This window comes from Vombatus ursinus, unplaced genomic scaffold, assembly GCF_900497805.2.
Source record: "Vombatus ursinus unplaced genomic scaffold, bare-nosed wombat genome assembly UNPS02009173.1, whole genome shotgun sequence".
NCBI lineage: Eukaryota > Metazoa > Chordata > Mammalia > Diprotodontia > Vombatidae > Vombatus > Vombatus ursinus.
In genome coordinates this window covers 6,248,094-6,266,258 of record NW_020948951.1, presented here as the reverse complement: position 1 = coordinate 6,266,258, position 18,165 = coordinate 6,248,094, and the positions used below count along the sequence as shown (strand labels likewise).

Sequence of the window (18,165 nt, the reverse complement as noted above, 5' to 3'; positions counted from 1 at the left end):
TGCAAAAATATTTATAGCGGCTCTTTTTGTGGTAGCAAAGACTTGGAAATTGAGAGGATGCCTATCAATTGGGGAATGGCTGAACAAGTTGTGGTATATGAATGTAATGGACAACTATTGTGCTATAAGAAATGATGAACAGGATGACTTCAGAAAAACTGGAAAGACTTGTATGGTCTGCTGAGTGAAGTGAGCAGAAGCAGGAGAATGTTGTACACAGTAACAGCCACATTGTGTGATGACTAATATTGATGAACTTCTCAGCAAGTACAAGGATCTAAGACATTTCCAAAGGCCTCATAATAGAAAATGCTATCCACAAAGAAGAAAGAACTATGGAGTTTGAATGCAGATCAAAGCATACTATTTGCTATTTTTTTTCTTTTGCTGTGTATTGTTTCCTCTTTCTGGTGGTTCCTCTTATTGGTTCTACTTCTTACAACATGACTAATGTGAAAATATGTTTAATAAGAATGTATATGTATAGCCTATATCAGATTGCGTGCCCTCTTGGGGAAGGAGATGGGGAGGGAGGAGGAGAAATTTAAAACTCAAAAGCTTATGGAAGTTATTGTTGATAATTCAAAATAAGTTAATTTTTAAAAAAAGAAAAGGAAAAAAAATTTATTAAAAAAAAAGGTGAAAGATTGTCTCCAGCTGTTAGTGGTCTGCCATTCTTCAAATTCACCTTCTCACTATTTTGTACATACCTACATGTGTACATGTTGTCTCTCTACTCTGACCCCCGTCCTAAGACTGTATGATTCTTGTTTTCATTTTTTATTGTTGTCTGCCCAGCACCTAGCAGTTTTTGTCACAAAGTAAGTCCTTAATAAATACTTGTTGATCTATGTTTATGTAAATTATACAATTAATATTTATATGTGTGAATATATGTAATTTGTGTATGTATATATGTATACGTATGTATATATATTTTAAATATATAACTGGTGGCTCTATTGATAGAGCCCTGGGCCTGGAGTCAGGAAGACTAGTTCAAAACTAGCCTCAGATACTTTCTAGCTGTGTGACCCTGGGTAAGTCACTTACCCTCTGCTTCAGTTTATTCAACTTTTTGAAAAAAAAATGAGGATAATCACAGTACCTACAAATGAAATCATATTTGTAAAAGGCCCTTAGCACAGTGCCTGGAGTAGGCACTATAGAAATGTGAATTCCCTTCCGCCCTGTATCATTAAGTTTGCCATACCAGAAGTTGGGAGATCTGGGTTCTAGTGTCTGCATTGTCATTTCACTGTCTCACTTTGGGCAAGTCACTTCACTGTTTTGAGTCTGTTTTCCTATCTATGAAATATATATTCGCTCACTTAACGGGGTTAATGTGAGGAAAAAGCTTTACAAACTTTTAAACCTCATTATTTATCAGCACATTTAGACATTAAGATACTTGCAGTTGGAGGTTGACATTTTTCATCATAGTCCCAGCCTCTTGCACTGTACCTAGCACATTGAAAATACTTTAAAAAATGTTAATTGAATTGGAGGGGCAAATCTGCAAATCATTTCTCCAGAATTAGCTAGACCAAACACACCTCCATTCTGCTCTGAGGCTTTCTGTGGTGAAAGCCATTACTTTGGAAATGAGTGCCTAGAAATGTACATATAATTACTCTTTGCCATAACCATTCTCCCAAAGCTTCTGTCGAAAAAGCTCTCTGAGTAAACATCTTTTCTGTTTCTGTTTTGTTTTTTTAAAGTCAATGGTATTCCTAGAAGGAACAGTGATGCCCTCTAGTGACTTCAGAGGGAGAATACTTGGGGGGGGGCTGGGAGCCTTTGCTTTGCATAAAGCTTGGGTTGAATTTTTCCCTCTTCTTTCATAGAGAACAGTCTTGCTTTGAATAAAGAGTAATTTTCCAGTGCAACTAAAATACAGCATAAATGATAGTTAAGATTTTAATCTCACAATAGTTGATCTTGTTTCCTTTCTTTAAACACTTAGCTATTTTTTTTTCAATTTCATTGGTGGTTTTCAATTCATCTTTATTTTAGTGCTAAAATACCTGGCTTATGAAAATCTGGATGTAACAAAAAATTGGATAGTCATAAACCTTTTTGTAGCATTTATGTATGTGTTTACATAAGCCCTTCATTCTTCCAAGATAGAGGAATTCAGTTATATGTTGTCTCTAAATGTAGACCTACTTCTTTGATGCCAATAATAATAATTTAGTTCCTCACATTTGTAAAGAATTTTAGTGTTACCAAGGTAGTTTTGGATGCGTTATTTCATTTTATTTTCATGACTGCCCTGTGATGTAGGCAGGGCTGATGGTATCTCTAGCATTTATTAAACACCTGCTGTGTTTACTCTAGAAACTTATGTATTCTGTTTTGAGGAAATGGCATGCATAAAAGTATATGCAGAGTATGTACAGAATAATATAAGGTAGTTAAAGGATAGGGCAGTATTAGTGGGGGGGGGAGGGGAATCAGAAAAAGGCTTCCTACAGAAAGTGAGACTTGAGCTAAGTCTTAAAGGAAGTCAGGAATTCAGTGAGGAGAGGAAAGCTTCTCAGGCCTAAAATGTTGGGACATCGACACTGCAAAGAGAAGAATAGCAAGTAGTAGCTAGTTTGGCTAGACTGGAACTGCAAGGGAGTATGTTTGCGTGAGGAGGCTGGAAAGTTAAGCTCACAACAGGTTGTCCAGGGTTTAAAAGCAGAATCAAGGAGCTTCTGTTTAATTAGAGAGGCAGTGTGGAGCTGAGGGAGTTCATTGAGTAGGGGAGGAAAATCACTTTGGCAGTTGTGTGAGGAAGGGGTTGGAGTAGGGGAAACCACTTTTACATTTGAGGAACAGATTCAGAGGTAAAATGACATGCCTGAGATGACTTAGTCAACCCTGGGAAAGTCAGGAATAAAATCCATCCAGGACTTCTGACTTCATGACTCTTTTTGCCATCTTAGATTTGAGGTTACAACAATTGATGTGAAGTAGATTATATCCCTATTGACACTTCCATTTTCAAATCTACTGACTTGTTTATAGTTGACCATTACTGTATTAGGAGATACTTTGAGCCTGACCAAATCACCAGTGTTTATTGACTAGGTCCTAGGTTAATTAGTTTTCCAAATGCTCTTTTGAAGTGCTATGAGCCCCTAGAACAGCAGCCACCAGTTAAATAAACAAACCATTAGGTAGAAAACAATTGTGAGAACTGGCAGAATCCAGTGTGCCCTGAATGGATTATGGTGGATAATTTGTAGGAAGAAATTAAGACATACACAAAAGACCATCTGCCTCTCTACCATGGCTCGTGATACTATCTTCTGCCAAAATCCAATTAAGAAGTGGCTAAAGGCTATTGATTTCAAGATAATAACTTGAATGTAAGTGTGGGCTATGAAAGCCTTATTTCTGAGGATGCCTTTAACTGTCAAAGTCTACTAAAAAACTGTTCTTTCTTATACCATATTTCTGTTTAAAATAGGAGACTTTTCTATTTTTAGTTCTTCTTTTTTAAGTCATCTAAGTGTCTTGTATCTTTTTTCTCTAAGAAAAATGAATGTGTTAGTGTTTTCTATCATTATACAAGCTTGACTGCCTCTTATTCTCTGCTAGTCTTGTGTTAATTTTAGGAAGGTTTTTTTTTTTTTAAGATTTGATGATGAAATCTACATTAAGGTGATGTTTTCCTTATTAACTCATTTTTTTTTTCTCATAGGTTTGGTACTGAGCCATTTGGAATCATGGGGTCCGAGAATCCAAGTCCACAAAACCCTAGCTGTAAGATCATGACATTCCGCCCTACTATTGAGGAGTTTCAGGACTTTGGGAAATATGTGGCCTACATTGAATCTCAAGGAGCTCACAGAGCAGGACTTGCTAAGGTTAGCTAAAAGCCCATACGGGTACTTTCCTCCTCTTTACCAGCAGCTCACAACTTGTGGGCCATAGGTTGTGCAGGCCTGTCTTAGACTGTTTTATTTCTGTTTTCTTTTAAAGGCCATTCATTTATTTAACGAATGTCAGATTTCTGCTGTGTTTGAAGCACTGTGCTAGATAACTGGGAGACATACACAGTTTAGAAAGACATAATCTTCAGTAGAACTTACATTTGGAAAAAAAAAAAGAGCTTATATTCTAGGAGGGGAGACAAGACCAAAACAGGGGTAACATATATAATGAGTTAATTAGACTAAAAACAAAGTCCTTTATGAAGTCTGAGGGCGGGAAATTGTTACTGACTCAGGATCATATTTCAGGGTGGTTGCATTTAAAGGACCTTACCTTTTAAAAGTAGGAGTTTTGCAGGGAGAGGGAGAGATGACTTTCTAGACGATGGGAATAGCATGTGCAGAGGTGAAGAGTTGTGGGAGGAAAAGAGAGCATTTTTTTGGCTGAGTAGAGAGGAAACATGGAGAAATGGAAAGGAAGGCTGGTGCCTGATTGTGATGAGCCTTAAAGGCAGAATTTTGAACTTCCCTTGTCAGGTAAACAGCCATGGTAGGGCTCTGAGGAGCAAACTTGAGGTCCAGGCTGGTATCAGTATCCATAAGGAAAGAATTTAAATCATTGCAGAGGCATTCCGTAAATTTGGACTGTACAATGAGTTTCTTTTTCCCACTGTCTCAATACTCTTTCCCCAGTGTACTTTGTCCTATAGTAAATAGTATTTTGTGAACTAGAAACCAACTTGTCCGTTCTTCTGCCACCTCCTCCTAGCCCCAAATAAAAACATAAATTCAGAAGAGTGTTAAGGATAGCATAATAGAGATGGAACTAGAAGGAACCTCAGGAACCAGCTAGCCTATTCCACTTTCTCACTTTATAGATGAGGCAACTGAAGTGTAAGGATATAGAGTAGTTAGTCTCAGGGGTGAGATTTAAACCCAGGTCCTCTGACCCCAGAGTCAGTGTGTTTTTCACTGTAATTCTTTGCATCACTCTTTTCCCCTTCCCCTCCTTTAGCTGACTTTGTGCAAAAATCAATGGAATATGAGTGCCTTCTTTCCTACTCCACATGTTAAATTACATCATTCCCCATTCTTTCCTTCTTTAGTTCAATCTCTGAGGAAGATGTGGTCCTTCTCTTTTCCAAGATCATGTGCTGTTAATTTCCAGTGGTTCCCTTGTATCCCAACAGAACCCTCATTTGTAATAAATATGGGCAAACACAACTTAGAAATACTATCTGCAGATCTGTCCTTCATTCTGTACCTATATTCATTCTAACACCTCTGCTAAGAGGAGAGAGCAACACTTCCTCTTCAGTCTTCATCTCATACCCCTTCCTGTTAGCCTATCTACTTCTCTTTGCTTTGTGGTCACACTTTACACACATGTGCACATAAAGGAGAAGAGAGGACCTGGGGTTCAGTTCTTGCTTTGCCATTTTATTTATCACCTGTGTGACCTTTGGTAAGTCCCTGTGCCTCTAATCTTCTCATTAGTGAAATAAGACTAGATAACCCTAAAGGTCCCTTCCAGTTCTGAGTACGATTAATAATGAGAGAGCAAAAGTATAGTAGAACAAATATTGGTCTTGGAGTTCTAAGATCTGGGTTCAAATCCTGATTCTATCAGTTATTATGTTTGTGACCTGGGATAATTACTTTTACTTGTCTGAATCTTGTTTCCTTATCTATAAAAGGAGATAATTGCTTAGCTTTGAGTTGAGAAGAGAAAAGTACTTTATAAACTAGCTCCACAGTATTGTGAGCTGTCAACAAGCCTTTGTTAGTGCCTTTTATTGGGAAGGAAATAATACGGAGAGAGAAATGAAACAGTCTTTGCTCTTCTGAAGCTTATGTTCTAATGGGGGAGTTAATAGCCAACCTATCCATGTATATACAGAATACACATGAGGAAAATACAAGGGAAATTTGAGAGGGAGGGGTCTGTATGGAGGAGGGCCCTAGCAGCTGACATTTGGAGTGAGTCTTGAAGGAAATTACTGATTCCATGAAGAGGAGGGCAGGAGGAAGTATGTCCAGTCGTGGGAAACAACCTGTGCAAAGGCATGGTGAAGATAGGGAGGTGAAGTGTCACATGTGAGGAACAGCCAGAATGCCAGTTTGGCTGGACTCTCGAGTGAGTGAAAGGGAATGATTTGTAATGGGAATGGTAGGTTGGACCTCCTGGTAATGATCTTTAAATGCCAAACATTCAATCCTAGATATTATAGGAAGCCACTAGAGTTCATTAAATAGGAGAGTGGCATAATCAAACCTGAACTTTAAGAAAATCATTTTGGCAGCTGTGTGGAAGATGGATTGGAGTGGGGAAGCTTGAGACAGGAAGGCCAGTTGGTAGTTACTGGCATAGTCAAGGCAGGAAATGGTGAGGCTCTAAACTAGGATGGTGGCTGTGAAAGGAGAGAGGGCAATATATGGAAGAGATTTTATCTTGGTAGGAATGAGGAGATTTGGTACATGATTGGATATGTGGGGTGAATGAGTAGGCCATAAAGGCACCAAGATTGTAAACCTAAATGACTGGAAAGATGGTGGTGCTCTTGACTAAAATAGGAAGGTTCAGAAGAGAGCTGGTGGGGTTGGAGGTGGAGTAGTGAAAGTTGAGCTCCATTTTGACTTTGAGATGTGTCCAGTTTATTTAGTTTGAATTGTCTAATAGTCACTTGGTGATCTGGGGTTAGAGCCTGGAGGTAGAGACTAAGTCTAGCTAGATAGAAATTTGGGAGTCATCTGCATAAAGATGATGATGATTAAGCCCAAAGGAGCTTGTAAGATCATTGAGAGACAGAGACAGAGAGAGAGAGAGAGAAGAGAAGAGAAGAGAATTGAGAAGAGAAAAGAGGTAGGATAGTGCCATGGGATACATCTACATTTAGGGTGTGTTGTATATTGAAGATGGTCCAGCAAAGGAGGAAAAACTAATAGAGAGCAAAGTGTCTACAGAGGGTCTTCTGGAGGGGAGGATTGATAGCAGTGTCAAATCCTTGAGGAAGGTCAAGAATATCCACCAGTTAATCAGCAGGGATTTATTGAGTATCTCTGATATGCCCAGCACTACAGATACAAGTATAAAGACCCCAGTTTGCAAAGAGCTTACATTCTGATGGGTAATTCAGGTGCATATGTGTATGTATAGCATAAATAAAAAGTACTAAATATATGCAGGGTAGTTTGGGAGGGAGGTCAGGCATTAGCAACTGGGAAGGGCAGAGGGGGGAGGAGACTCAGGAAAGGCTTTGTGAAGAAGATTGTGCTTGAACTGTGTCTTAAAGGAAAAGAGTGACTGAAGCAATGGTAAGGAGGGAATGCATTCTGGAGATGGGAGGTGGAGTATCCTATGTAAGGAACAGAGAGAGGCTAGTTTGGCTGGTATAGAAAGGGGAGTTATGTATAGCAAGGCTGGAAAGACAGGTTGGGGCCAGATTCTGTAGGGCTTTAAAAGGTAAACAGAGGAATTTCTATTGTATTTTAAAGATGTAAGGAAGCCACCGGAATTGTTTGAGTACAGAAGTGGTAGTTACAGAACTGTACTTAAGGAAAATTACTTGGGCAGCAGTGTGGGATGAGGTAGAGTAGTGAGAGACTTGAGATAGGAAGACCAATTAGCGTGCTGTTAACAATAATCTAAAATGTAATGAGAGACTGAACTAAGGTGGTAGCTGGATGAGTGGACGAGTCAGATGGGAGATGATCTGAAGCAAGATTTGTTAACTAATTGGGCATGTAGGATGAGAGAGGGAGAGTGAGGTGTTGAGGATAATGCCAGGGTTGTGAACCTAGGAGCCTGAAAGGGTTGTGGTACCTTCACCACCAATAGGGGAGTTTGGGAGAGGGGAGACTTTAACGGCAAAGAGTTCAGTTTCGGACATGTTAAATTTAAGACGTCTATGGGACATCCGGTTTGAAATGTCCAATGGGCAGCTGATGATGTGGGGCTGAAATTTAGGTGAGAATTTGGAGCTGTACACATAGATTTGAGACTCTCCATAGAGACAGTAGTAAAACCCACGGGAGCTGATGAGGTTACCTTGAGATAGAGTAGAGAGTTTAGAGGGAGAAAAGGAGAGAACATAGGTCAGAATCTTTGGTAACATTCATAGGTAGAAAGCATGGTTTGGATGATTGGCCAGCAGAGGAGACAGAGAACAGTGACTTTGGAGATGGTAGTGCCGGTTGAGTAATAACACGTTATTCAGAAACATGGTTGTAAAGGGTTGAGGAATGAGGGAGAGGAGAGGAAGTGGAAACTGAGAGACAGCTTCTTCAAGGAGTTTGTATGAGAAAGTGAGAAGATACATAGAATCATAGCTTGAGGGAATAGTAGGACCTAATGAGGATTTTTTTTAGGGTGAGGGAGCCTGGGTGTGTTGACTGTTGGGAAGGAACCAGTAGATAGGGAAATGATGAAGATTTGAGAATGGGAGGGGTGCTGGAGGATACAGTCTGCTGGAGAAGAGGGGAGGAGGTGAATTTAAATATACATGTAAAGGGGTTAGCCTTGGCAAGAAGGCTCCCTCTTTGTCAGAAACTGAAGGAGACGAGGTCAAGGGATTTTGAGATAAAGAGCACAGGAGATGAGGGAGCCAACAAGTAACAGACAAGGTCCTCAGCTGAGTGGTGCCCAGGAGAAGGATGGGAAACTCCTGTGATGATTAAGAGAAGGTCTGTTAATTGGCAATTAAGAAATATTGGGTAACTTAAACAAAGTAATTTCAGTTAAGTGATAAGGTCAGAAGCCAGATTGTAAAGGGTTGAGAAGTGAGTTAGAGGAGATGAGTGGAGGTAGTGAGTATGTTTTTTCAAGGAGCTGTTATTGTAATGGAAAAGTTATGATTTTTCTACTTCTGAATCTTATAGTCTTGAATCTTATCGTCTTATAGTTCAGGCTGTATGTTGTTCATGTTTTCCCGGGGATTTTGATTAACAGGAATCATAGAAAAATGTCTTTCTTGCTTTACTCCCAAAAAACTCTGGGATCATGGGAAGCATAGAAAGTCCATATTTAGTTCGAAATCTGCCATTGGCTATTCCTGGATGATCGTGAACGGATCACTTCCCTTCTTAGGGGTCTCATTTTCTTCACCTACAAAATAAGTGGATTGGAGTAGATAATTGCTAATGCCAAGTATTTATTCAGAATGCTGTGTTTAATCCTTTTAGTTTTAGTTATCAGTTTTTCTCTTTCAAGAACATGGAATGTACTTAAGGGAGACTGAACTTAAAGAAAAAGCAATATAGAATAGTGTCAAGAGCATGAGGTTTACAGTCAGAGGACCTGGGCTTAAATCCAGCCTGACATTTACTACTTATGTGACTGAGCAAGTCATTTAATCTCCCTCAGGTTTAGTTTTCCTCATCTGAAAAATGAGAGAATTGGACTAGATGACCTGATCCTAAGATGGTGTACCAGTTTTGAGCATTCAGCAATTTTAGTATAGTTTTTGAGTCTTATATGGACAACGTAGTCATCAGTATTGGTAAATGGTGGCTCTTTGTATTTTCATGCAATTGTTTGTGATGATGGTAATACCTACATTTATAATATTTTACCATTTACTGCATTAAAAGCTTCTTAAGGACAAGGTCTTATTCATCTTTACTTTTCCCCTTGGCACCTGACAAAAAGGGCCTACATATATTATGTGTATGACAAATGCTTGTTTTGTAGTGAATTTAATTTAGAGTACTTTTAAGTAAACCTGTTATCATTGGCAAGTATTTTTCTAGTTGTCTGGTGAGCAATTTTTCTTTTTCTTCTAGTTTCTGAAGCTGGAGTAAAATGTTATTTAACATGGGATACATTGACTTTTTTTTTTTAGCTTTGTTTTCAATACTAAATGTTTGACATCCAAAGCCTTTCATAACTTAGCCCTCTCCTACTTTTCCAGTCTTCTTAAGCCTTACATGGACTCTTTGATCCACTGACACTGGCTTCCTGGCTCTTCCATGAACAAGATACTCAGTCTCCTGACTCAGGAGATTTTCTCTGCCTGTCCCCCATGTCTGGGATGCTCTTTCTCCTCATCTCTGTTTCCTGGCTTCCCTGACTTCCTTCAAGGCCCAATTAAAATCTCATTTTTTACAGGAAACTTTTCCCAACTCCTCTGTTAATTATTTCCTATTCTCTTGCTGAGAGCCCTTTTCAGGGCTGCACATCCACTTTTGATGTCCACCTTTCATCCAAATCTCACCTGTGGCTCCAAGAAGCTGTAGCATGTGCAGAGCGGCCCCACTCTGGTAAAATTGTCTCAGCAAGACAGGCTAAACCAGTTGAAGGTAACCTACAGGCCCATTAGTGAGTCAGGGGGGTGTCTACCCCGGGCATGTGAAGACTTCCCCTGCTGGAATAGGTGGATGAGAACAATTTGTTCCAATGGCCATGAAGGTACATAAAGCAAGATCTGTGGAACGCTTAGAACCTGATCAGAAATCAAGAACACCAAGGTCATCCACTGCACCCCAGGCCATCACCAGTTATCTTGACTTTTGTTCTGCCCATGGGCTATGGAAGAGAGAGTGAGGCCGATGACTTTGCACAACTTTGGTGCAACTGTGACTCGCTTAAATCCAATTCAGGACACCACCTTCAAAACAAAGGACAAACAGCAAATTTATTTTGTATATAACTTGTTCGTATGTAATTATTCGTACATTATCTCTCCCATTAGACTGTGAACTCTTTAAGAACAATGACTGTCTTTTACCTTTTTTTGTATCCCTAGCACTTAACACAATGCCTGGTGCATAGTAGGCACTTACTAAATGTTTATAAATTAATTTTCAGATGTGAAGAAAGTGATGATAATTCTTCTGTTTAAGGTAACATCATTTCTACACCTTTCATTTGGATTTGTTTTGACTTTTCTTTTGCCTCTTTCAGGTGATCCCACCAAAGGAGTGGAAACCTCGGAAAACTTATGATGACATTGATGACATGGTGATTCCGGCTCCCATTCAGCAGGTGGTGACAGGACAGTCTGGTTTATTTACCCAGTATAACATACAGAAGAAACCCATGACAGTGGGAGATTATCGACGCTTGGCCAACAGTGAAAAGTATGTTAACCAGCCCAGAGATTTATTGTGAGGATTTCCCTTTTCTTTGAGTTGCACGGAAACAGTGTTACTCCTCTGTAGCCAAATGTGATTGTTTTGTCTTCATTAACTGAACGTGAACCCCCAAATTTTAGGGCTGGATGGGATGAGTTCAAATCCCCACTCTGGTGCATACTTCCTGTGTGGCTTTGGGAAAGTTACTTATTCCACCTGGACTTCAGTATGGGTAGGGAATTATATAAATGTTGTTATCCTTCTTCTCCTCCTCCTTATCATCATGGAGTGACAACATGTCAGGATTGTTATTCCCAAGAGATAATGTGTTGTGCCCTTAACAAGTGGGCAGTTTATGTTAATAATTTTTGCTCTGATTTGTCTTTATGACTTGACACTCTCTAGAAGTATCCAGAGGCTGAGTGACAGTTTGTCAGAATGCTGTGAAACAGAATCTTCTTGAGGAGAGAGGTCTTTTCCAACTCTCAGGTTTTATGGTGATGATAGTTTTCTTCCCTTTCTATGAGAGTACTTTTGTCAAGCCTGACTCAATAGTACTCTTTCTTCAAAAGATTTATGATTTCATCAGTGTGGGCCCTTTTTAACTGATGTTGTTTATGAATTGGTGGAGGATAGGGTGAGAGAGGAGAGTTGTGGGGAATTCCTTCTCTTCCCAGTTAATTTTCTATTTATCCAGGCTGGTCTTTGGGTGATGGGTGGAAAAAAAAAAGCCTATTTTCTAGCAGAACTTGTGCTCTGTTAGCGTAGTCTTTGAGAAAGGAGAGAACATTTCCAACATGATGAGGCACTTTTATTACTTGGTGGCTATGATTAAATCATAGAAAAAGAGAGGACATTGAATTCATGCGTTGTGTTTCATTTCTCTGACCAAGGCTCAGAATGTATTATTGCTTTGATCTTCATCATGATGGAATTGAACAAAATTATTCTATATTCTGATATTTGAAGGTGTATCCTGTAGAAAGAGCAGATGTAGTGAAGCTCCAAAGGGCGGAGGTTAGGTGGAACTTTCTAACAACTATCCAACAAAGTTTACTTAGAATGGATTTCTTCGAAAAATAATGAGCTCTCCATCACTGGAAATGTTCAGGGAGAAGCTTAATGATCACTTGTCAGTGATGTTGTGCAAGGGGTTCTGGTACTGGTTGGGAGCTTTGCATAGGTCATAGGACCATAGCATTTAGCACTGGAAGAGGCTCTTTGAAGTCATCTTGTTCAATCCCTCACTGTATAGATGAGCAAACAGAGTCCCTGAGAGACCATGTGACATGTCAGGGTCACACTGGTACTAAACAGCTGGGTCAGAATATGAACTCAGGATCTCTAAGGCAAATCTCAGAGTTTTTGCTTCTTTATCATGAAGCCTGTGTGGTATAAGTCCCAATGGCATATCCTGCCCGAGACTGTGTTGGCAGCAGTCTGGTCTTGCCCATCTGTCTACTAGCAAACATGAGAATCCTCTGATCGGACATGACGATAGCTTTGTCAGGGAGAATTGAGGCCTTTTGGAGCAGTAATTTGCAAATTCAGCTTATGGATTCCTAAAGGGTTACTTTCAGCAGCATATGTGGGAATGAAATCACAGATGGATGGTATTGAAGACAGAGACAGCTTTGAGACTTGATGATTCTCTTATTGGTTCTATTTCATTAGGTATTGTACTCCTCGACACCAAGATTTTGAAGATCTGGAGCGTAAATACTGGAAGAACCTGACTTTTGTATCACCGATTTATGGAGCTGATATCAGTGGTTCTTTATATGATGCAGTAAGTGTGTTACATAAATCATTCCCAGTGTCTGAGCCACTGAACAGATATACTTTGTTTTAAGATAGGTTCCCTACTGGTCAGTTAGAAATTATTGGCTTATGTCCACTTTATATCACTCAGTAGCTGGTATAAGTCCCTCCTATCCCTCCTTCCCTTCCTTGAGAGAGAAGGCTGATTTCTACGATCTCTCCATTGCCTTTACCCACTTAAAAAATTCCCCAATTAACAAACATTTATTCTCTACCTTCATTCAGTCACCTCTCTGTCAGTAGGTGAAGCATTGTGCCTCCTTGTGGTCCCCTGGAATTATATTTGGTCGCTTAGTAAACATTTATTAAGCATCTATTATGTGCCAGGCACTGTGCTAAGTGCTGGGGATAACATATGAAAAGACAAACTCTGCCTTCAAAGAGCTTACAATCTAGCTTGGGAGACAACATAAAAAAGGATGCTGAAGGGATTAGAAGGGCGAGGTACCACTTGGCAGGGAGGACAGGTTGATGGAGAAGTCTAATGGAGTATAGCCAAATGGGAAATAGCCTGGGGGCTGTCCTTCAGTGGTGGTTCTGGGAGTGCGCTCCATCTCTGTTCACCTTCTTCATTCCGTGGGAAGAGGGTGTTGATGAAGTGCAGTCTTAGTGCTGATACGATCCTGCAGAATGAAGTTCTAGGGCATGATGAGCTCCAGAGAAGTGCAGTGCAGAAATGGGGGAAAAAAATGCAACAAACATCTATTAAATGCATACTATGTGGAGAACATTCTGCTGCTTCCAGGAGACAGATTTAAGTTAATATAAGACAGAATTCCTGCTCTCAGTGAGCTTATGGTTTAATGAGGAAAAGGGGCTAAGATGCCAACCCAGAGCTATAATATAGCACTTTACACAATGAATGCACTAAGAATGCTGAGTGAGACTTAAAAGACTAAAGGGGCACATGGGAGTAAGGAAAGGCTTCTTTAAGGAGGTGATATTTTAGTTGCTTGTTAAAGGTAGGAATTTAGTAGACAAAAAGAAAGAAAGAAGGCATCTCAGGCACAGAGAACACTGATCAAAGGCATGGAGGAGGAAAGAGCACGGAATTAATTGTTCAATGTGACTAAATTATCAAATGGTGAGGGCGGGTGGTATGAAGTGAGGCTGGAGTATTTGAGTGTTGCAGGTTGTGGTGGCCCTTGAATGCGAGGGAGGACTATTTTACTGTGTTCTGAAGGTAGTAGGGAGTCATTGGAGATGTTTAAGCAGTGGCTTGCAGGAGAGGGGAGGTAGAACTGGCTACTCCAGTACTGTAGACACGTGATCTTCCAAGACCGTGTTTGCTGTAAGAATAGAGAGGAAACAGCTTTCCGTGCCCCTGCTGGTTTGCGCACCTATGCCTAACGTAGCTGACTGAAAAAGTGCACGTAGTGAAAGTTGGAGAGAGCTCAAGCAGTGGGGAATTTTGAGGAACCTTTGAGTCAGGCTCCTCTTTTTAAAAAAAAAATTATTACAAGGACAGCTAGGTGGCGCAGTGGATAGAGCACTGGCCCTGAAGTCAGGAGGGAGGACCTGAGTTCGAATGCAGCCTCAGACCAAACACTTGACACTTACTCGCTGTGTGACCCTGGGCAAGTCATTTAACCTCAGTTGCCTTGGGGGGGAAAAAAAACAAAAAAAAAAATTATTACATATTTTTAACATTGAGTTCCAAATTCTCTCCTCCAGCCTTCCCTCACACATTGAGAAGGCAAGTAATATATCAATTATACATGTGAAAGAATTCGAAACATATTTCCATATTAGCCATGTTGAAAAAAAAAAGGACAAAAATAAAGTGAAAAAAGTGTTTCAATATAAATTCAAGATTTTATCAGTTCTCTGGAGGTAGATAGCATTTTTCATCATGAGTTCTTAGGAGTTATCTTGGATCATGTCTTGATCAGAATAGCTAAGTCACAGCTGTTCCACTGGTACTCTATTGTTGTTACTGTATACAATGTTCTTCTGGTTTTCCTCACTTTACTTTGTATCAGTTTATATAAGTTTTTCCAGGTTTTTCTGAAACTATCCCCTTCATCATTTCTTATAGCACAATAGTTTCCATCACAATCTTATGCTTGTTCAGCCACAACTTGTTCAGCCATTTCCCAGTTGATGGTCATTCCCTCAGTTTCCAATTCTTTGCCACCACAGAAAGAGTTGCTATAAATATTTTTGTATATATAGGTCCTTTTCCCTTTTCTTTGATCCCTTTGGGATATAGATCTAGTAGTGATATCTCTGGGTCAAAGCATATACCCAGTTTATAGCCCTTTGGGCATAGTTCCAAATTGATTTCCAGAATGGTTGAACCAGCTCCAACAGTGCATTAGTATCCCTGTTTTTTCACATCCCCTTCAGCATTTGGCATTTTCCTTTTCTCCAGCTTTTCAGCTACATTTTGCTTTGCTTTGCAGGCAGGCAGTTTACTTTATTGGAGAAGTATTCAGGCCTACAATTAAAAACCGTGTTTAAAATATTTGAGTTGGCAGTGTGGAGAATGTTTGTTGTTGTTGAGTTGTTTCAGTTGTGTTTGACTCATTGTGACCCCATTTGGGGTTTTCTTGACAAAGATACTGGAGTGGTTTGCCATCTTCTTCTCCAGCTTATTTTACAGATGAGGAAACTGAGGCAAACGGTAAAGTGACTTGCCCAGGGTCAGATTTGAACTCGGGAAGATGAGTCTTCCTGACTCGAGGCTGGCATTCTATCCACTGTGCCACCCGGCTGCGGTGTAGAGGACATAGTTATAATAATAATAGATTGAATTTGCATAGTTATGGTTCACAGAGTATTTCACAAGATCTCATTTGATCCTGTGAGATGGAGAGTGCCAATCTAATCATCACTCTTTTACAGATGAGAAACCTGCTGGGAGAGGAGAGAAAAGCCAAGACAGCAGTTACCAGTGTACCAAGGGGCTTGTTCTAGACTTGGGTTCTTTTAGCTCAGCTCTGTCCCCTGGTTTGGTTCTCTGGTTGTCAATTCCTTCAGAAAAAGAAGACATTAAAATAGCTGATCTCTCTTAGGTGATAAAAGTTTGTGGCTGTTTTCTCAGAAGTCCAAAGTTCAGGCTTGCTATGAACACAATATCATTATTTCTCAATAACAAAAGTAATAATTCATGTGTTGTGTGCTTATTTGCCAAGCATTTTCTTCACACTGATGCATGGCAGAAGTTCGGGGCCGGGGTTTGGAAACCTCATGGTTTTCCCAGGTCCTTCTTAGAAAAGGGCTTCCCTAAACCAGCCAGATACACATGTATCTGCCAGTAGCACAGAAGAAAACAAACTTTTGGTGACCTGGTTATCAGCATTTGAGATAAAAAATTTCACTTTACATTTAAAGTAAATTTTTTTTCAAGGAATGAATATACTTTTTGCTAATTCAATTTACTTTTCAGTTCAACAAATATTTAATTTTAAGAAGTGTGCATAGTATATATACAAAGTTAAGACAAGGTCCCTGTCTTGAAGCTCACAATAAGCTTTTTAGAAGGCAAAAATGAATGTAGGTGTTTGTAGTCCATGGGGTATTGTGTGTAGAAAGTATGCTGGGCTCTGGGCAGCAGTAAGTATGAGACCCTCTCCCTCTGTGGAGGCTTACACATTCCAGGACTAAAGTAGTTCTTTTTGTTTGTGTTGGATTTCCAACCATTCCAAAGCCATTCTTCTATTCTGTTCTGACATTTAGTATTGATTACATTATTAAGCAATTAGAGTGCTCTTATATGCAACAAATAAATGTACAGAGTAAATCCTTGGGGTGTGAGTTGCTGTTTGTATTGAGTTGTGAAAAGGAAGAGGTTCTATGTATTTAAACATGTTTACAAAAGTTTAGAAAAGGATACCAAATTCTGATCCATAGTTTGGCACAAGTTTATTACAGAAGTACGGACAAGTTGATTGTCAGATGAGATCGAAGAGGAGATCTTGATTACCCAGGGGAATCCTCTGGGATATGGTGGCATTCAAGGTGAGCTTTCACACAAAGGTTCGTAACCTGTTAGTATCAGTGACTTTGTTTTTTTAAAGTATTTTAATAACCGTATTTCAGGATATCCTGTGTATTTTATTTTATATATTTAAAAAAACATCATGGGGGTGTGGGGTGGCCCAGGCTTTGCTAGTCTTCTAGAGGACACCATGGCCCAAAGAAGGTAATGAACTTCTGCTTTAAAAGATAGATAGAAAGTTATTCCAGGCATAGGGACAGCATGAGCAAAGGATGAAAAGTATGGAAGATTGAGGGGATGTTTGGGTGACAGAGGTTTGTCCCTTTTGGGGCATGGAGAACAGGAAGTAGAGTAATAAGAGATAAGGTTAGAAAGAGGGGAGAGGAGGGTCTTTGTGGAATGTTTTGAATGGTAGGCAGAGGACCTTGAACATGACTCTGTAGGTAATGGTGAACCACTGAATTTTTTTTGAGCCAAGACATTCTACAAGATTTATGCAGAAGATGGTGTTGGTGGAGGTATGGAAGGGAGATTGTGAAGGGTCAGTGGTTGAAGCAAGAAGACTTGTTAAGGTTATTGCTGTTGTCTAGCTGGGCAGTCATCAGCATCTTTACTAGGTTGGTGGTAACGGCTCTGAGGTTCCTTCTAGCTCTGTGTCTGTAATGGTGGGATTCTCCAAAAAAGAATAGTGCAAAGGAGGGGGAGGCGGAGAGAACCTGCAGGTCATTGTCAGCAGAGGTCGTTTAATTCTTTGTACTTACTCCTAATGTCTACCACAGTTCCTTGCACGTAGAATGCACTTAATAAATGTTTGTTGAGTTATTGACATTTCTGTCTAGATGTCTTAGTAGTCCATCAAGGTCAGTATGTCCAAAACAGAGCCCCCTCCCTCCTTCAACGCTCTGTATGTCTGCAGAATGTATCCTCTTTTCAGTTAGCCATGTTAGCCATGACCCTCAGTGTCATTCTTGGAACTTCTTGCTTTTGGACCTTCTTATCAGTACTATTTCCATGACATCTCCTCCATTTGTCTTCTCTCCACTCATGATCATCAGTCACTTTGGTTCAGGCCCTCATCATCTTTTGCCTAGACTGCAGGGGTGTGGAACCTGCTGCTTCGAGGTCATATGTGGCCCTCTGGGTCTTCAAATGTAGCCTTTTGATTGAATCCAAACTTCACAGAACAGATCCCCTTAATAAAAGGATTTGTTCTGTAAAACTTGGACTTAGTGAAAAGGCTGCACCCAAGGACCTAGAAGGCCCCAGGTTCCCCACCCCTGGCCAAGAGTATTTCAATAACTTCCCAATTGGTTTCCCTGCACTAATCCATTCTTCTTCTTCCTCTTCTTCCTCCTGTTCTTCTTCCTCTTCTTCTTCCTCTTCTTCCTCTTCTTCTTCCTCTTC

General features: G+C 40.0%; 1 protein-coding gene across 2 annotated transcripts in view; it reads left to right on the top strand.

Moving 5' to 3' along the window:
- KDM4B (lysine demethylase 4B) overlaps positions 1 to 18,165 on the top strand; it is a 259,342-nt gene that overhangs the window by 47,915 nt on the left and 193,262 nt on the right. For both annotated transcript variants that reach the window (XM_027851028.1, XM_027851029.1), the window contains exons 2-4: positions 3,695 to 3,860; positions 10,828 to 11,003; positions 12,672 to 12,786. In XM_027851028.1, the coding sequence (XP_027706829.1) occupies positions 3,720 to 3,860; positions 10,828 to 11,003; positions 12,672 to 12,786 (432 nt within the window). In that variant the 5' untranslated portion in view covers positions 3,695 to 3,719. The remainder of the gene's footprint in view (positions 1 to 3,694; positions 3,861 to 10,827; positions 11,004 to 12,671; positions 12,787 to 18,165) is intronic.